This window comes from Rutidosis leptorrhynchoides, chromosome 4, assembly GCF_046630445.1.
Source record: "Rutidosis leptorrhynchoides isolate AG116_Rl617_1_P2 chromosome 4, CSIRO_AGI_Rlap_v1, whole genome shotgun sequence".
Lineage (NCBI taxonomy): Eukaryota > Viridiplantae > Streptophyta > Magnoliopsida > Asterales > Asteraceae > Rutidosis > Rutidosis leptorrhynchoides.
Genome location: NC_092336.1, coordinates 520,433,780 through 520,451,675, shown reverse-complemented (window position 1 = coordinate 520,451,675; position 17,896 = coordinate 520,433,780). Strand labels below are relative to the sequence as shown.

The 17,896-nt window shown below is 34.0% G+C and overlaps 3 protein-coding genes across 3 annotated transcripts; 2 read left to right on the top strand and 1 right to left on the bottom strand.

The window, feature by feature from the left end:
- Positions 1-1,832: 1,832 nt before the first annotated feature.
- Positions 1,833-4,808, top strand: LOC139844898 (protein TIC 20-I, chloroplastic-like). Its single transcript, XM_071835122.1, has 3 exons — positions 1,833-1,842; positions 2,279-2,458; positions 4,049-4,808. The coding sequence occupies exons 2-3, from the start codon at positions 2,293-2,295 to the stop codon at positions 4,687-4,689; spliced, it is 807 nt and encodes a 268-aa protein (XP_071691223.1). The 5' UTR covers positions 1,833-1,842; positions 2,279-2,292; the 3' UTR covers positions 4,690-4,808.
- A 1,773-nt stretch (positions 4,809-6,581) lies between these two features.
- On the top strand, positions 6,582-9,985 carry LOC139844897 (CBS domain-containing protein CBSX6-like). Its single transcript, XM_071835121.1, has 2 exons — positions 6,582-7,260; positions 8,838-9,985. The coding sequence occupies exons 1-2, from the start codon at positions 6,911-6,913 to the stop codon at positions 9,766-9,768; spliced, it is 1,281 nt and encodes a 426-aa protein (XP_071691222.1). The 5' UTR covers positions 6,582-6,910; the 3' UTR covers positions 9,769-9,985.
- Positions 9,986-10,213: 228 nt separating this feature from the next.
- On the bottom strand, positions 10,214-15,911 carry LOC139844896 (uncharacterized). Its single transcript, XM_071835120.1, has 8 exons — positions 15,407-15,911; positions 13,751-13,842; positions 12,848-13,548; positions 12,275-12,345; positions 11,917-12,006; positions 11,169-11,345; positions 10,965-11,070; positions 10,214-10,614 (listed from the first exon to the last, which is right to left on the bottom strand). Exons 1-8 carry the CDS (start codon positions 15,776-15,778, stop codon positions 10,448-10,450), a joined length of 1,776 nt encoding a protein of 591 aa, XP_071691221.1. The 5' UTR covers positions 15,779-15,911; the 3' UTR covers positions 10,214-10,447.
- Positions 15,912-17,896: the final 1,985 nt, after the last annotated feature.

Here is a 17,896-nt window from a genome sequence, read left to right as displayed (position 1 = left end):
TGTCAATGATCATAACATCATATGAACAAATAAAGAGATCAGTATTGCCTTGGATTGCAAATTGAGCATATGCCTAATGGTTTACTTGTACATCAAACAACTTATACCGAAAAGATTTTAAAATATTTTTAAAGACAAAACCATTGGTTGTTAGATCACTCAATATTGACACCGATTCATTTCATCACTGTGAAGATCATAAAGATCTTAACGGATCAGAAGTTCCATATCTTAGTGCAATTGGGGCTATTATGTATTTTACAAATTGTACAAGACCTGACATTTCTTTTGCAGTTAATTTGTTGACAAGGTTCAGCTCTGCTCCTACAAAAATACATTGAAATGGGATCAAGCAGATATTTTGATACCCTTGAGGAACTGCTGATTTAAAATTATTTTCTAACGCTTCAAAACAAGATTTGGTTGATTATGTATATGCAGGTCATTCATCAAATCCTCATAAAGATAAATCTCAAACTCGGTATGTATTCCTAAATGGAGGTACCACAAAATCATGGCGTTCTTAAAACAAACACTTGTTGCAACATCATCAAATCATGACGAAGTGATTGCATTATATGAAACTACTCGAAAATGTGTTTGGTTGAGATCAATGACACAAATCATTATTGATTATTGTGGACTAGAACGCTATAAAAGACTAACAACTATCTTCACCAACAACTATATATGAAGATAATGCAGCTTGCATAATACAAATGAAAGAAGAGTATCAAAAGTGACAGAACAAAACATAAATGTTGACGAGGCGCTAAAGCCATAGACGGTCTTAACGGTCATAAGTTTGATGGAAAATAATGGTATGTTGGTAAGGCTCAGAAAAGGACTGAAAGAGAATAGGAATTGAAACAACGGTTTGAGCCAACCATGAAGGAGGCTGTAGACAAATCACAGGGGCTAAACTTGTACATAAAAGATTCAGATGATATAGTTTCAGATGAAAACGTCAGATTCTTCTCATATACTCAAGATCTCGTAAAAGACAACCAGATTAAAATGAGATACGTTCAATCAACAACTCTGCTGATCTTTATACCAAAGCACTGTCAACCGCTGTTTTCATAACACACGTTCACAATATTGGCATGAGGCAAGTTCAAAAGATGTGACGACTCAGCGATGTCTACTTGAGGAGGAGTCAACTCTATACTGCACTCTTTTTCCCTTAGCTAAAGTTTTTTCCACTGGGTTTTCTATAGCAAGGTTTTTAACGAGACAGTACTAGTTGCTCTATAATAAAATTGTCATCCAAGGGGGAGTGTTATGATATTAAAATGTCAAAAGTGGTGAATAACAACTTCCATAAGAATCCAATATTTAGGAGACAAAATTGAATGAAGATCTCGTGCTAGATTTTATACAGTAAATCTTAAGTATTATAAATATGCAACTTATGAATGTAAATGAGATGTGAGTATCAAAAATATAATATACTCCATTACTCCTTATTTTCTGTCTTTCTTTCTTTCTCTCATCCTTGTTCTAACAATAAAAGTAGGGAAGTGATATGTACACAAATAAAAATTGTTATGTACACAACTTTTATGTTTTACAGTGTTGTACTGTACAATACTGTAAAACATCATGGTTGTGTACATAACAATTTTAAATTGTGTACATATCATCACCCATAAAAGTATGCAAATAATAAGTCACTAAAGTTATGTTATAAACTCTTAAATTATATAAGGTTTACCTACTCTGGTACTAGTGAGAAAAAGGCCCCTGTCGATAACATTATCTGCTGCTGTATGTAAAACCCTCACCTCTGCAGTTCCCGGAGACAAATCCACCGTCATACGCAATCGCCATCGCTCGTCGGTGAGAAATACGCTCATTTATATTACCTCTACTGTATTAAATAATGTTAATTTTAGGTTTAATTTTCTATATCCAATGCATCGAATGTTCATCAATACTAATATCGAATTATCTGAATTTCCTAAAATAATTTGTACTCTCTAAATACACTGTGAAATTCTTATTTTCTACTCATATATATCCTGAAATTTTAGGTCTCGTTTGGCCAACGGTAAGCTGATGATGTAGTACTAAGATATACAATGTTAAATTGAATCAATTTTGTGTAGAAATTTCTATTTTGGTGCCCTAAAAAATCACTTGTTCGTGTCTTTTCATAAAACTACAGCTAGATTTTTTTTATCAGAATATTGCATTCTTTATGCAATATAAATTTATGATTTTGAATATTTTTGATTTTCCAGTAATGGTACTTTATTATGTGTATGTTGTGTAGGTTTGGACCTAACTATGATTTTAAATGGCTACTCCATATATGGGGGGCAGTTGGTGAACTACAAGGCCAAGCCATTGAGGTCAATGTCTGAATGTGTTTCTCGTTCTCAGTCTCTCCCAATTTCGAGGGTTAGCAGCTCTTTGAAATCTTATCAGAAACCGAAATGTGTCTCTTTTCAAGGTTTGTCTAGTCTCAAGCTACTTGTTTGAACAATGTTGCATTTAAACAATTCAATGTTTATAATTCATATTGCACCATAAAGAAATCTACTTGTTTATCTCGGTACGTGTTTTGGATGTCTAAATCAATATTATACTGCACACGGATAACAGATACATGGAGAGATACGTCGATGTATCTTGTCAGGTTTAAATGTTCTAAAATTTGAAATAAGTACTAGCTGCTACTTGTGAAGAACTACAGATTTATAGGACAACCATAAACAGACTCTGTGCCATTTCATGAGGGTTTTAAGACCTTAAAGCATTTTAAGATGCCTCTGTGCCATTTCATGAGGGTTTTAAGACCTTAAAGCATTTTAAGATGCTTATTAAAGTTTTAATGGTGATGCATCTGAATTAGGAATGATGGAAAACCTGTAACCATGGGAAAAAGCTCTAATTGTTCTTGGACCGCTTAACATATGAAATATGTTTAAGGAAAGGGCTTGGGGGTATACACATGTTTTGTCGTGAAACGTCTAATTGAAAGACGATTTGTCTTTTAGAATACTTGTTTTTAAAAGTCAAATCACATTTCTTGAAATACCTTTAGTTAAATAAGGTTTTCTGACTAAGGTATTCAGCATTCGCTCTCTATTTGTCAGCTTCTCTCTTTTCTACCTTACACAAGTCTTTGGCGGTTTATTACATAGTGTTCTCCCTCTGGAAGTCGAAATTGCGTCTAACACGAGAGTTTACTATAGGAGTGCATTAACTTAGTGTTCATGCATTTGTTATGTGCACCAATCTAGAAGCTCCAAATCATAGATTGTCATAGTGGTGAAAGCATTATTAATTTTTTTTTTCTGTAAAATAAACATCGAAAAGGTGGTTAATGAAAACACTGTTCACACTTCTACTGTTTTAGGAGAGCCCATGAACAGTCCACTTCCATAGCATAAAAGGGAATCTTTATTAATTATAATTCTTAATTGTTGTGGACAGATAAATTGTATCTGTAAAAGTCCTGAAAATGGCTGATATCGACGGAGAAACAGAACTTTTGCACAGATAAATTGTAATTATCATTGAGTTGATTTCCCCCATTTTAAATAAGTTTATCCAAACTTACTCTGCTTTCACAACTTCTGTGCCAAATGTATCTGCTCCTTGAATAGTTTTAGCTGGGATATTTGACTCTGGAAACATACTTAGAAAATTCTGTATATTGTTTTAGGCAGAGATTGCGATTTTGACTCTTAATGGTTAAAAAGATGCATTTAAAAGTTTAGCTCTAAATCTATAATAGAGAGAAGTTTAAATCTGGCAATAGTCTTCTAAACTTAATTTACAATGCATAAAAGCTTCTAAAATATTCATTTTAAAATTAAATAATCACAATACTAGAGTTCTTAACATATTCCAAACTTTAATTATCTGTTAATCTTCTGAAAAGAAATCAACAAGTGTTTGCGTGCTGGCATGACCTGATGTGTACTAAAATTTAGTAATTTACCCATTTAGACCATTACCCGATTGGACATGTTGCCATCTTTATGGTTTAGCTTGATGCAAGTTTCTTACAGTTTATTCATATTTTTAATTGCAGGAGCTGCACTTATGTGTCTCTCTGCTTCATCATCTCCATTATACGGGCATCTAGGTCATTTGACACCCAAAACACCAACCAAATTGTCTCGAAAACGTCACTCTATTGTCTCTCCACGAGCATCAAAAGATGCCGGTGCATTTAGCTACAAGTTTCCTCCCATGGAGAAAAAACCAAGATGGTATTGGAGAACTTTAGCATGCTTACCATACCTAATGCCACTACACGAAACATGGATGTATGCAGAAACTGCGTATCACCTCCACCCGTTCTTAGAAGATTTCGAGTTCCTAACGTACCCTTTCTTAAGTGCTCTTGGTGGTCTGCCAAGTTGGTTTTTAATTGCCTACTTCATTGTTGCTTACCTGGCGGTTGTTAGACGAAAAGAGTGGCCCCACTTTTTTAGATTTCATGTTGTGACAGGGATGCTACTAGAAATTGCTCTTCAGGTTACAGGAACCGTGTGGCGATGGTTGCCGAGTGCCTGGTATTGGGGTAAGGCCGGGATGCATTTTTGGACGGCTTTCGCGTTTGCTTTCCTTTTTACAGTCCTGGAGTGTATTCGGTGTTGTCTTACTGGGATGTATGCTGATGTCCCGTTTGTTTCTGATGCCGCTTATATTCAAATCCCGTATGAATAAGATGCATGGATCAACTCAAAACATGATGTCAGTACTTTAACAGTGATCTCTTTTTGATCTTTTTAGAACACTGAGGTGATAGTTTGTTTCTCTTTATCTATGTAAGCATGTGTTTTATGTATGTTGAGTTGATACATTTAAACTACTACAACACAGTTAAATGTTTACACAGATTGCTAGCTGCAACAGTATATGAATTGTGTCAATCAGGGAGGGGGTAGCAATCCGGTGGATTCTAAAAAATAGTATCAGCATAAACTACTTATTATATGTTCAATTATCATTTTAGAATGTTACTATTATTATGCAGTATAACATTCAATTTAAGAAATATTAGCTGAAGTATACAAATTGTTATATTAAACCATCACTTTTAGGCGTTGTTTGCTTTTCAATTTGGAGATCTAATTATATTTTATGTCCGTGTGTTCACATACATTTTGACAACAGTTTGAGATCATCTAGGGGATTAAACCACTCACGCGATTATTCCCCGCAGTTGCATAACCCGCTGCCCTAGAGGAAATCCAGACCAATCCGAAGACATGACTGGTTAAACCATCACTTTTACTATCATTTATAATTTTAAATGTGTCTAAAAATGCGGTTAACCCATAAAATATATTACAAGTATACGGTCTCCACTAACGAGTAAAACTCCTGGGTGATAAGAGCTCCCGAGCGTCGAGATCTGTAACCGGGCGAATCGCGCACATGGGCGCCCCCTCCAGTCAAAAGCTGATTTTGATTCGATTTTGGACATTACTAAGATTCAAACCCGAGTTTTGTACTTCACAAGGAACCCGATGCTTACACTGAACTATGTCAAGTGGTTATAAATTATAATTATATGATTTACACAAATCAAATTTCTAGATATAGTTCTAATCATAAATTTTGGATGCAAAAAACTATTTTTCATCCTAATATGGTGATATGATCTCAATCAAAACTCCTTAAATTGGGAGACAAGGACACAATAATAATTTGTTTGATTGTACATAGCGAAAATCAATTTTGGAACTTACACAACTCAATAATACTTGACATGATACTCACAATAATCATTGATCATGAGCATTATATATATATATATATATATATATATATATATATATATATATATATATATATATATATATATATATATATATATATATATATAAAATATAATATAATATAATATAATATGTATAATATTAGATAAAATATAAATAAAAATATATTATAACATTACATATTATAATATACGTGGGTGGAGGAACGACTATTCTCCAATTATAGAGGAATTATTGTTAACATCTCACTTTTCTATACTTCGCAAGTGGCGATTGAATGTTATTGTTGTATTACATATATAATTATTTGTTATATAAGTTTACAGTAATAAACAATTATTTGTTACATATAATACCTTTTTACACTTGTGTCTTTGGATGTGAGCGGGGAAGTATCAAGTTCGAGTCTCTCCCGTTTAAAATATCGTCGGGATTTATTTTCTGAAAGTTGGATTGCTCCGGAAAGGTTATACCGACCCATTTTGAGGACCCATGTTCGACCCGCCTGACCCTCGGGATGGTTTAAGGTTAGATCCTGTAATGCGATTCAGGTTTTCGCCCGAAAGCTCGTCCGTGCATGGCAATGACAGTATTCAATGTCAACAACTTGTTTTAAAAAAAATTAACTCTAAATTAATACTTTAATAATTTCTATTATTAATTACTACTGTAATATTTTAATTATTATCATTATTATTAATTATTAAATTTAATTTAATTTAATAATTCGCCAAAAATAATAAAAAATAATTAAAAATTTCATCCTAATTTTTTAATTTTTTAATTATAATATCTCATCTCCATACTCTCTTCTCAGTAGTCACTCCCCTCTCCTCAACAACACAACCCTTATCAATCTATAACCGAAATCCATCCAAAATCTTTGATCATCAAAATTCAATCTTTTCATGGGCTTTTTTCTTAACCCCATTTCTGTAACTCCATGGCCAATTCTGTCACTTACTCTCACTTCATTTCTCCATCTTTAAAACCACTCTTGAAACTACCCATTACTCGTTTCCACCTTTTAATTTTCTTGCATACCCTGTTATAACTCGAGTCAAAATCAGTAAAATTTCAAAAAGGGGTTTCTTGATTATCACCCAAATCAATCAAATTTTCAAAAGGGTCACCAGTTTATCAATCAAGTTTCAAACTTTTCAATGGCATCGGTGTTTGTGTATCATGTGGTCGGAGATCTGACGGTGGGGAAGCCGGAGATGGTTGAATTTACTGAAAATGAGACGGTGGAAGCTGCAATTAGGGCAATTGGAGAATCAACAGAATGTGGTATTGTTGTTTGGAAAAGAAAATCAGCGGTACAAATGGGTTTGATTGAAAACGCTGAAATGAGACATCAGAGATTTGTGGGTATTTTAAATCCACTTGATATTGTTGCTTTTTTGGCTAAAGAAGATTGTTTGAAGGATCAAGAAAAAGCTTTGAAGACACCTGTTTCTGAAGTGATTGTTCCTGATAATACTTTGCTGAAGGAAGTTGATCCTGGTACAAGGTTAGATTTTTATCTTGTTTTAAGCATGCTATTTATATTTAAGGTAATGACAACATGAAATAAATGTACTTGTCCATTTATTGGCACTGAGTAGTTGAATATATGTTTGCATGGTTTGTATTTAGGAGAATTTGATTATAGTGAGATCTTAGATTGTGTTCAGCTTCTGTGTCTTATGTAATAATGGGCTTCTGAATCTAAATATTTGAATATTGTTCTTTTTAAGCCAGATATATGTATTTTAGCTTTTGTGATAAAATAAGGTTCTCCATGTTGATGTAAAGATAATGGTGCTATGTCAATTTTGAAGATTTCCATAACTTATGTGAGACTAAAAAGGCAAATGTGGATCTTTATCAGGGGTGGAGGTAGTTTATAAAACAACTAAGTCACGTTCGATGTTAAAACGCTTGTTGGAAGTCATATTTTGATAATTTGTTTTTCACTTGGTCCATGTGTGTTAATATGTATTATCTTAGTTCTGTTTGTGTGTGTTTAGTTAGATCTATATATATGCTCCGTTTTATAATTTGGATCATATTTTCTAATTCAGAGGTGGCTATTTCAACCTGATTCCCTGATAATCTATTGATTTCTTTTGTGTAATATTTGTATCGTTTTGACCCATTAAGCAAATTTCGTTACAACATATATGCTTACCAACTATGGTACCTGATAAAGAAAATTTTAAAAAATTAAACAGTAGCCTTTGCTGTTTGCATTAAAGCCCGTGCCTGGCTTTGTGGCCAATTACTAGGAGTAGTGTGCAGAGTGCCTTATGCGACAGTTCATTCAAAATAACCACCAAATGAAAAGGGCTGTTTAAAGTGTAAACGAGACGAGCTAAAATTGAGTTCAACTAGGCTCGATCTCGGATCTTTTTAAATTCAAAGAGCTCAAGCTCATTTAAGCTCGGCTCGGATCGAGCTCTTAATGAGTTGAACTCGAGCAAGGTTGGAGAACTCACAACTTGTGAGTACTAGGTCGGCACTTTTTGGGGACTACTCAGCAACTCGGAGTACTCGAATTGTAATACCCCGTCCCACATCGATTTGAATAAGTAAGTTTGAGTTCCTTATAAGGTAACTCTCATCCTTACCAGACACAACGCGTTTTGGGGCTACAAGGACAGCAGATCCCGTAAGAACTCTGTAGTTAAGCGTGCTCGAGCGGGAGTAGTACTAGGATGGGTGACCTCCTGGGAAGACCTCGTGTGGTCACCAAGAAAAAGCCGTGCGCCTACGGGCAAAGCGGATAATATTGTGGTCTCGGTAAGGAGGGATGTTACACGAATGGTGACCGAGTTTTGACAAGTTTTGAGTAATCCCGAGTTTTGACTGAGTTTTGACCAAGTAATTGAACCGGGTACTCGGAACAATCTTAAAACTGAGAAATCAGCGAGTACTCGCTGAGTTCTACAACCCTGAGCTCGAGTAGCTCTGCTTATTTACACCCCTACAGTTAGGTTGATGCACAAAAATTTTATTTCCTTTGGTAAGCTCTTACAAGTTTTCAATGCTATAAGTTAGGAATTATTTCAAGCAATAATTGTCTATTAACTGCTTTTTTTATTCTAGATTAATAGATGCGTTGGAGATAATGAGGCAGGGGGTGCGTCGTCTTCTTGTTCCAAAAAGCATAGGATGGAAAGGCATGAGCAAACGTTTCTCAATTCTCTACAACGGAAAATGGCTCAAAAACATCGATAGTAATCCAAATATCACAATTCCCAACATCAACCGTTCATCACCGTCAACTCCAACCGCCATCGTTCGTGACAAATATTGTTGTCTTTCAAGAGAAGACGTTATTCGGTTTTTAATCGGTTGTTTAGGAGCATTAGCCCCTCTCCCTCTATCCTCAATCTCATCCCTCGGTGCAATCAATCCAAATTACTGTTCAATTCAATCATCATCTCCCGCCATTGAAGCCGCCCTTAAAATCCCTCGTGAACCAAGTGCGTTTGCAGTTGTTGACCTGACACCTGACGGTCAACACAAGATTCTTGGAGAGATTTCAGCTTCAAAACTATGGAAATGTGATTATCTAGCTGCTGCGTGGGCCCTTGCTAATCTTTCCGCGGGTCAATTTGTCACGGGTGTCGAGGATAACGTATCTTCACGGTCACTTCCCGATCTCGTGGCGGCACCCGGCGGCAGAAATGGTGTAGCAAGCGGCAGCAATGGAGGACCGCTTATTAGGCAAAGGACGTTCAGTAGCAGGAGCATTGGGTTCTTGAACCATAACCCTTCGAGTCAAAGTTTTGGTATTAATAGGAGCATGTATAGGGGTCGAAGTGTGCCTTTAGCGTGTAAGGCTACGAGCTCATTGGCTGCAGTTATGGCTCAGATGTTGTCTCATCGTGCAACACATGTTTGGGTGACAGAAACTGAGAATGAGGATGTTTTGGTTGGGTTGGTTGGGTATGCAGACATTTTAGCCGCTGTGACCCGACCACGTACAGCCCCTAATCAAGTGGCTAATGGAACCTTAAAATCGGATGAATAAAGGATGTCTGGTTTGGTTGGATCTTGTTAAGGTACTTGAATTTGGGTCATATTTTCTGTTTCAGGTCGGTATGTGATGTCGTTCATATTTGTTTTGGCCCATATGGATTTCGGTTTGTTCATATTAGCAGGGTCCGTTTTCTATTTCCTTTCATGTACTTGTATACTTACATATATGGAGTTTTGAGTGTGTTAATGTCTTTCAAAAATGCAATTTGACCATTATGTATCACCTTTTTATGTAATACTCCATGATGTTATGTAGAACTAGATGCAAAACAATCTAGCAATAAATAGTCATGACCTAACGGATTTAATTGACGGCCGTTAGTAGCAGGGACCACCAATGTGATTTTTGTAAACGACAATGACCAACCATGCCAAAAAAAGGTACCGGGACCAACTGCGTAATTTTGACTATTCTCTTTAATACTTGCATCCTTCACAACAAAAAAAGATACACGACTCTATTTATAAATTTCTAAATTACAATGAAAGAATGACCACTCCATATCTACAAAGTTTCACTTTTGATTATGTAAACCCTCAACTTTTTACAAAAATGGCATGCAAAAATTTCACTCTCTTCCCTTGGGGAAAAAAAGCGATATGAAACAGTACGAATTACAACAATATCTATATCTATATCGAGCAGCCTATATGTATTTCGAAAGAGAACACTATTGGTGCCTATGATTTGATGAGGATGTAGAAGCCTTTGATGTTAAATCATGGATTGTAGATTGGGTCGTAATCAGCTTCTCTCGAAGCATCACATTGTATTCGAAGAGGTTCTTTAGGTTTTTCTCGATTTCAGAAATGCTAACTTCAGAACCGGGCCTAGTTTCTGCCAAAACAAAAATAAAAAAACGCAGTTACAAGTGGAGGTATGTAGGCTGGTTAACAGATTAAAACAGGTTCAAGTAGAAAAGGATCATCTTTAGTATTTGGTGAAAACGCTTACAATTATATCCATTCATAAATTTTATTTCAATAACAACCTAACTATTATCAAATAAAATAATTCAAAATATTGTTCGCATTTAAAATAGAGTTCAGGTGACATACAACCCATTTGACTCGTTTGAAATTAGCATAGTCCAAAACAGTTTTTATAAAAGTGAATGGGTCAGAATTGCCACCTCTGCACAACATAATTGGGTATTGATGGTTTAAGGTTCTGTCGTAAGTGGTTACCTAACGATGGAGGCAAAGGTATATCAATAGCATCCGTAGCTGCATTATTTGAATGCCTACCAATATTTTCATTAATGTCTTCTTCGTATTTCACAACCTGCAACACCTGGAGATGAAACAAATATAAGGAAACAAGCTTTTCAGAAGTAAGGTTGACGTCATCATTTGACAAAATATGATCATGTTCGACTATTGAGTCCTTACCTTGTCACTTGGCGTGCTAACTTTGTTGTTGATACTGATAGTATCCATTCGTCTTTGTTTCCTTAAGGATTGTGCTTTCGGAACAGCAAAACAGTTGCAATTTCCCATTTCGACAAAACCTCCATCTTCATACGGCAATACTCCATGACCCCATGTAAATGTTACATACTTTCTTAGCTGATTTCAATAATAACGCGGACCATAAGAAAATTACTTAATAGTTGAATTAAACCGGTTTTACACAACAATTTAAAAAAACAAGTTGTTTAGATGTGGCAAGTTAAAAATGTGTACATAATACAATATACATACAACTACAATAGAATTATAATTTAACAAGCAAATATATGCAAAGGAAATGTGAAGTAGTACAAATCAGCTCAAACGCATGTTTAAGTAATTCACAAACTCTGATTTTTCAAAGAATTATTCATAAATTGACCAAAATGGAGGAAAAAAGACGTTCTGCGAAATAAAAAATGAAACTCTACTAAATTAAGTAAAATTAGGAGTTGATAGATAGCTCTAATATATGCTTTGGATAATCAGTTGGGTTACAGTTACGTATTTTTTTTATCTGGATAATCAAAAGCTAATTTGTTCATGGATATGCTAAAATTAAGGGATTATCAAATAATTTTCTACAAAAAAAAAAAAATAATAAAAAATAAAAAAATAATAATAATAATAATAAAAATAAAATAAAATTCAAACACACGTGTATACACACTATACTATGAGAACGAACCTTAGTCCACCGATCTTGCGCTTTTCGGCGATTTCTAATACTTCTCATCACATTATCCTCGTGACGGAACCTCTTGAATCTATATTCAAACTGCAACGATAACAAATAATAAGTTTATCTTAAACAAACCAATTTCAAAACGGGCTCTGATATCCAAACCAGTTTAATTTACATCTTTTAAAGTTATAAAAACATTGTTTTAGCTTCTTTTTTTTTCTTAATTTAAATCAAACACACTCATGTATTTGGTCACGGTTTAGTTTGAGCCAAACCGAACTAAGCTGGTACCAAATCAGTTTAGATCCATATCATATATCGATATCGAGTTACATTAAAGAAAAGGGAGAAAGAAGCATACTTGCACCAAAAAGTAGAAAAATATGCCAACGCTAATGCAATACAAGCCACCCACATCAGCAAGAAAGCCAACTGAATTGTTTGAAAAAGAAAATGTGTTAGATCACCATGTTAATATGTTTAACTTTATATAATATTATCCTAAAGAGTTTGACTATTAGTGAAATGTCTAAACTATCCCCACGGTCTTGTAAAAAAAGATTCAATAAATTCCAACTATGATGAATGGGCAAACAAGTAAACATCATCAACAACTACCTCTGAAATCTTTGCAAAATTTAAGACATCCCAAAATAGAAATTGTTAAAAAAAACTGCATCAATAGTTGCCTAAAGTGTACTTATAATACATAAAAGTATTAAAACTCCTAATTAGATTCTTTGTAAAAATAATATTATTTTGTAAATATATGATCTTTTTTAATATATAGTGCATGCAATCTTTTTTTTTTATAAGTTATGTTAATAGGACAACCCAACCCTGTGCATACAAAAGCTAGTCGTTATAGCCCGTTTACCCTTTCTGGCCCGCCCATTTGCACCTTTTAACTTCTAAAGTCAGAAAATATACTCACCGGGCCCGAGAGTGCTTTTATTGTCGACTTCCACAATATAAGACGAAAGGAAATTCACATATAACGTCGTATTCACGAGCCCATCATTATATCTCTGAAGAGAAGCCTGCAGTTGACTCGTCTCACTATAAGACGTACCCGGAATGAAATTATGAAAAAGCGGCTGTATAAGCCTAAGATCGTGCTTATTGCGATATATTCTCGGAAACAAATTAAATTGAAGAATATTTGGATCTTGTCCTCTATAAGTAACAAACTTTGCACTATCAATGCTTCCGTTTTTTAACACACCACCCACAAAACTCACGTGCTTTCTGTGGATACGGTCAGTGGAAGTCAACTTAAACTCGAACCCAACTGCAGCTGCGGGCACGTTTGGTTGGTCAACAAACTGCCATGAAATGTATAGATTGTCATGAAGAAACTGGCAATCGTCACATTTAATTACTATGGTGGGACCCCTTGATGTGTTTTGACATGAAAAGTTTCCAAAAGTGGAAAGTGGTGTGGTTCGATAGTCAATGAAACCGGGATTGCCGGTGACTATATTACTAAGTCCTTGGAGATTGGAACAGCTCATGCTAGAGACGGTTGTTATGTTGAATTCCATATCGTTATGGAATGTTGCCAAGTCGGGTGCATTTGTTGCTATCACACTGTGTATCTCAATCGTCCTCATTGATATAACTTGGTAAAGCAACCTGTAATTTAATTAATCAGAACTAATAAAATTAGTCAAAACTAATAAAAATAATGTAGTTGGTATGTACATGATGTATCTTTTTGTTCTAGCTAGCATGTAGCGGAAGAAAGTATGAATCTTTAATGACTGCATTTGTCAAATTTTAATGGAAAAAAAGAAATTTGAGGAATAATTATGAAAATATATATGTGGCAACTCACGCAGCAAGCAAACCGATAAAAAGAATCCAACTTGCAATTGAGAAAGTTCCACCAAGTTCCGTTTTTCGCTTCCTGACTACATTTTGATCATCCTACATAAATGATGAACAGTAACTTAAAATGGCAAAATTTCAAAAAGGTTTGCAATGTATATTTGATGCAAAGCTTGATGCCAATATAAATATATGTACATGTATAGACATACATGGCATACACATAATTCACATTTATACAAATTTATAAAGTATAAGACATGATTATTAACAAACAAACATAGAAACATAACAAAAACTCATTTAAAATAGTATACTGACGATAATAAACAAACGTTACTCCTACTCCAGTATACCAAGATCTACCTTCATCGGCATATATTTGTTGTTCGAATATAAAACTTCGTTTTGCTTTCACATTAACTCAATGAAAAATCTTTGTGAGCAGACAAAGAAAAGCATACCTTTTAATACTTTCTTTAAATTCTAAATTCAACCAGAAGAACATATCAAAGAAACAATTTTTTAGTAAGACAATCCAAAAGGCTGAAGTCAAATTGTTTCCTAATTCTAATTAAACGTATTGTTCAAGTAATCAAGTTCTTTATCTTTAACATCATTCTAATAAACCAATGCGCTTTGGCGCCAACAGTACCCGTCACCTTTGAAGCTGGGGCCCCATGTTTGGAAGCCTTGCCAAAATGGTGCATGTTCGAATCCTGGGTACGTTAGGAATTTATTCATTTGCTTCTCGAAGCAAATAAACCCTTGTACGTCGGGAGCATAGCTCCCTCTTGAATAGGTGTTGGACTTGCATTCAATCACCCCCTCGAGATTATCATCTCGACGTGGGTTACGGTAACCGGACAAAAGAGTTGAATTATGCTGTCCTTAAATTCCCTTCTTATGCACTCAAATGGATATTTGCCTAAGCGTAAATATTTGTTTGATCAGATAGCATCCATAATTTCAAACCTATAAAACACTTAGCATAGCCGACTCTTAAAAGTCAAAATATGGATCTAAATCTACAATTCTCCCACTTAAACTTGTCATACAAAGATAGATATTTATTCACTGCCCAAATCTTAACGCCTTCATATAGCGTCACTAATTTACTCATTTTCAGTTGTTCATAAACAGTCAATGAGAAGCCAATAGTTAACCCAAACTATCTCTAAATTACACAAATCAAAAGTCTCAAACAAAAAACTGCATCCAAGTTCAAAAAACATATTCTCCAAGTTATTATTCTTCAACAATCTTACTTTTCACTAGTCGTAAATCTTTATACAGTTTGACTTAGTTATCCATCAAAGAACAAACAACACACAACTAATTAGATACATACTATCAAACAACCTAAACCTACAATAAGAAATGCATCAAGACTCTTTGAAAGATTAAGCTAAACGGTCAACCCAATTTTAAATTTGGATATCATTCAACTTGTTTGTCTTCAACATTCTTATATATTAATGCAGTAATCTTTACTTAATTACTTCTATAGCTCAATTAGTCATTATTCTATGTTCATAAAGCCTAATCCACAAATTCAAACCCATCAAATACTTAGATAATTCTGACTTACACAATATCAAATTACTTAATTAAAATCAAATTAAATTAAATAATGAAAAGAAAACAAATTAGTAAAAAATACCAGCCAATGTCTAGTAGCAAATACAACATCCAATCTACTAATCCACCATCTAATCTCAAACCAATTTGTCCTTCCATCACCAAGCTTCCCAAACCTCACCAAAAAACAAAAAAATATCCAAGAAGCAAGTATCACCACTGTAGCTTCAAGAAACACAGCTTGTGATTGTGTAAACTTTTTTATTGTATCAAATGCAAATAAGTTAGCTGGGATGTTAATTGAGTAGTCCACGCCGGAACCCACCAAGAAGTCGTCGCCGCCGGAACTTGTGAACGGCGAACACCTGTTTTCGGTGGTGTTGTAAATATAACCTGGGTTACAAGCACATAAACTTGTGTTGTATTTGAAGAAATTATTGGTTGGACACTGCATCTTTTTATTAATCTTTTTGTGAAATTAACTTGTGGGTTATCTTCAATTTAACGATTATTTTGTGGGTTTCTTCGGACAAGCATAAAGTTCAGATCTTTTAATGTCGAGTTTGTGAATCTTGGAAGACGAAGAAGAACAAGTAGAAAAAAGAGTAAAAAAGATTTTGTTGGCGTGTTTGGACATAAATAAATACAATGGCTCAGGTTTCCCATTTTTTTGCACTCCGTATTAGAATAGGCTAGAAAGTAGAATCATCCTTTTTATTTTATTTTTTATTTTTTATAATATCAAAAGTAGAAGCAACTTTGAACCCAAAATTTATTTTTTAATTTTTATAATATCAAAAGTAGAAGCAACTTTGAACCCAAAATTTGTAATTTAAGGTGTCTTTCAACATAGGCAAAATAGGCAATTGCCTAGGGTTCAAAATTTCGAATGGTCCAAAATTTTGAATATGTAATTATTTTTCTCAATATATTTAATTAAATCAAATAAAAAATTGTCAATTAATGTTAAAATACATTGTTTTTAATAGTTAAATACAATGTAAGTAAATAAATAGATAGATTGGAGTATTATTTTTTTATGCGTAGTAAAAAATTTAACGTATATGTGAGCCCATTTTTATTTTCGTCTAGGACCTTTAAATTGTTGAAACGGTCCTGATAATTTATATTAATCACATTTATTTAATTTTAATCATATGATAAAAGAGTAATGATAAATCTTAGTCTTAATTATGTATATACAACATATAACTAGGGGTATTCATAATATCCGAATCCGAATCCGCAATCCGAATATCCGTGTATTCGATTCGAAAAATATCCGAAAAATCGGATATCCAGATTTTAGGATATCCGATTTTTCGGATTCGAGTTTCGGATAGAACTTTTCAAAATATTCGGATATTCGGATATCCGAAACATACATCTATAATCTATAACCTATTATAATTCTCAAGCATTTGCCACGTGGCTGCCTACCCTACCTATTCTAAAACATATGCCGAGAACCTGCCATCTGTCCAATTACAATTCGCACAATATTGAAACCAATGAAACCAAATTCACGACATACAATCGGATTAAAAATTAACCCCTTTCTCTTTCATTCATTCATACGTCCATACCCTTAAACTCAATTAGGGTTCCTATTTTCTAAACCTCTAAACAAAATGAATTAACAGATAAAAAGTAAAGCGAAACCAATTTAGTTGTTAATAATTTGTAATTGATCCAGATCGATTTCCGTATCCGTTCATCTATGGATCCGATTCAGTTGTTAGAATCTGTAAATACCCGATCGACTGAAGTATCGCTTCATTTTCACACGAAATCCTAAAAATTGCTGTACAGTTACATACACACTTGCTATTTATATGATCTACCAGGTATGTCACAGACGATTTGGGTGTATGTGAAATTAGGGTTTTTGAGTTCAACGATTGTCGACTACATCTTATCTGATTGTTTTTGTCTCCTTCGAAAAATTTGCAAGTCTTCAATACACTTAACATATTTTAAAATAGATTAATACCATTGGATTTTTTTTACCATTTCATATAATCAATTACTTTTCTCTGAATTATAGATGAATCATATATGAATCATATGAGATGATCATCATTGTGATTATTTGTAGCTTAAGTTTATATTTACTTTTCTCTGAATTAGATGTTTATGGTTAATGTTGTGAATTATTCAAATTCAGTAAATAATATTGCAGCTAGGATACTAAATTGGGCAGCATTGAGTTTTCAGTTAGCTATAAAAGGCCTGAGTTTTCTAATTCAATACTTGTCGCGGGATGCAGGTTTTTTTTACTGAGTAGGGAACTCATGGAAAAAGGTACCAAAAAAGAATATATAGGTTTAATCTAATGGCTGATATTTTGAATAAAAAAATAAAAAAATTACAGGTTTCAAATTTGGGATTATTTCACTATTTGGTCAATGGTTGATATTGTGAATAATAGGTGTCTCAAACCATGGCCCCTAAAGTATTGCCGCAAATGCATTTATACAGGTTAACTTTGGTCTGTTCTGTTCTGTTCATGCTTCCATAGAAGTATATATTGGTCCTCTTATCTTAGATAGAGAAAGTGACAATCAAATAA

What these genes read in the sequence shown, in the direction of transcription:
- LOC139844896 (XM_071835120.1), bottom strand. Translation starts at nt 15,778, where the DNA reads ATGCAGTGTCCAACCAATAATTTCTTCAAATACAACACAAGTTTATGT. An exon ending in TTGCTACTAGACATTGGCTG is followed by an intron (nt 13,843 to 15,406) that starts GTATTTTTTACT and finishes TCATTTATGTAG; the next exon opens with GATGATCAAAATGTAGTCAG. An exon ending in TTTATCGGTTTGCTTGCTGC is followed by an intron (nt 13,549 to 13,750) that starts GTGAGTTGCCAC and finishes ATTAAATTACAG; the next exon opens with GTTGCTTTACCAAGTTATAT.
- LOC139844898 (XM_071835122.1), top strand. Translation starts at nt 2,293, where the DNA reads ATGATTTTAAATGGCTACTCCATATATGGGGGGCAGTTGGTGAACTAC. An exon ending in GAAATGTGTCTCTTTTCAAG is followed by an intron (nt 2,459 to 4,048) that starts GTTTGTCTAGTC and finishes TTTTAATTGCAG; the next exon opens with GAGCTGCACTTATGTGTCTC.
- LOC139844897 (XM_071835121.1), top strand. Translation starts at nt 6,911, where the DNA reads ATGGCATCGGTGTTTGTGTATCATGTGGTCGGAGATCTGACGGTGGGG. An exon ending in GAAGTTGATCCTGGTACAAG is followed by an intron (nt 7,261 to 8,837) that starts GTTAGATTTTTA and finishes TTTTTATTCTAG; the next exon opens with ATTAATAGATGCGTTGGAGA.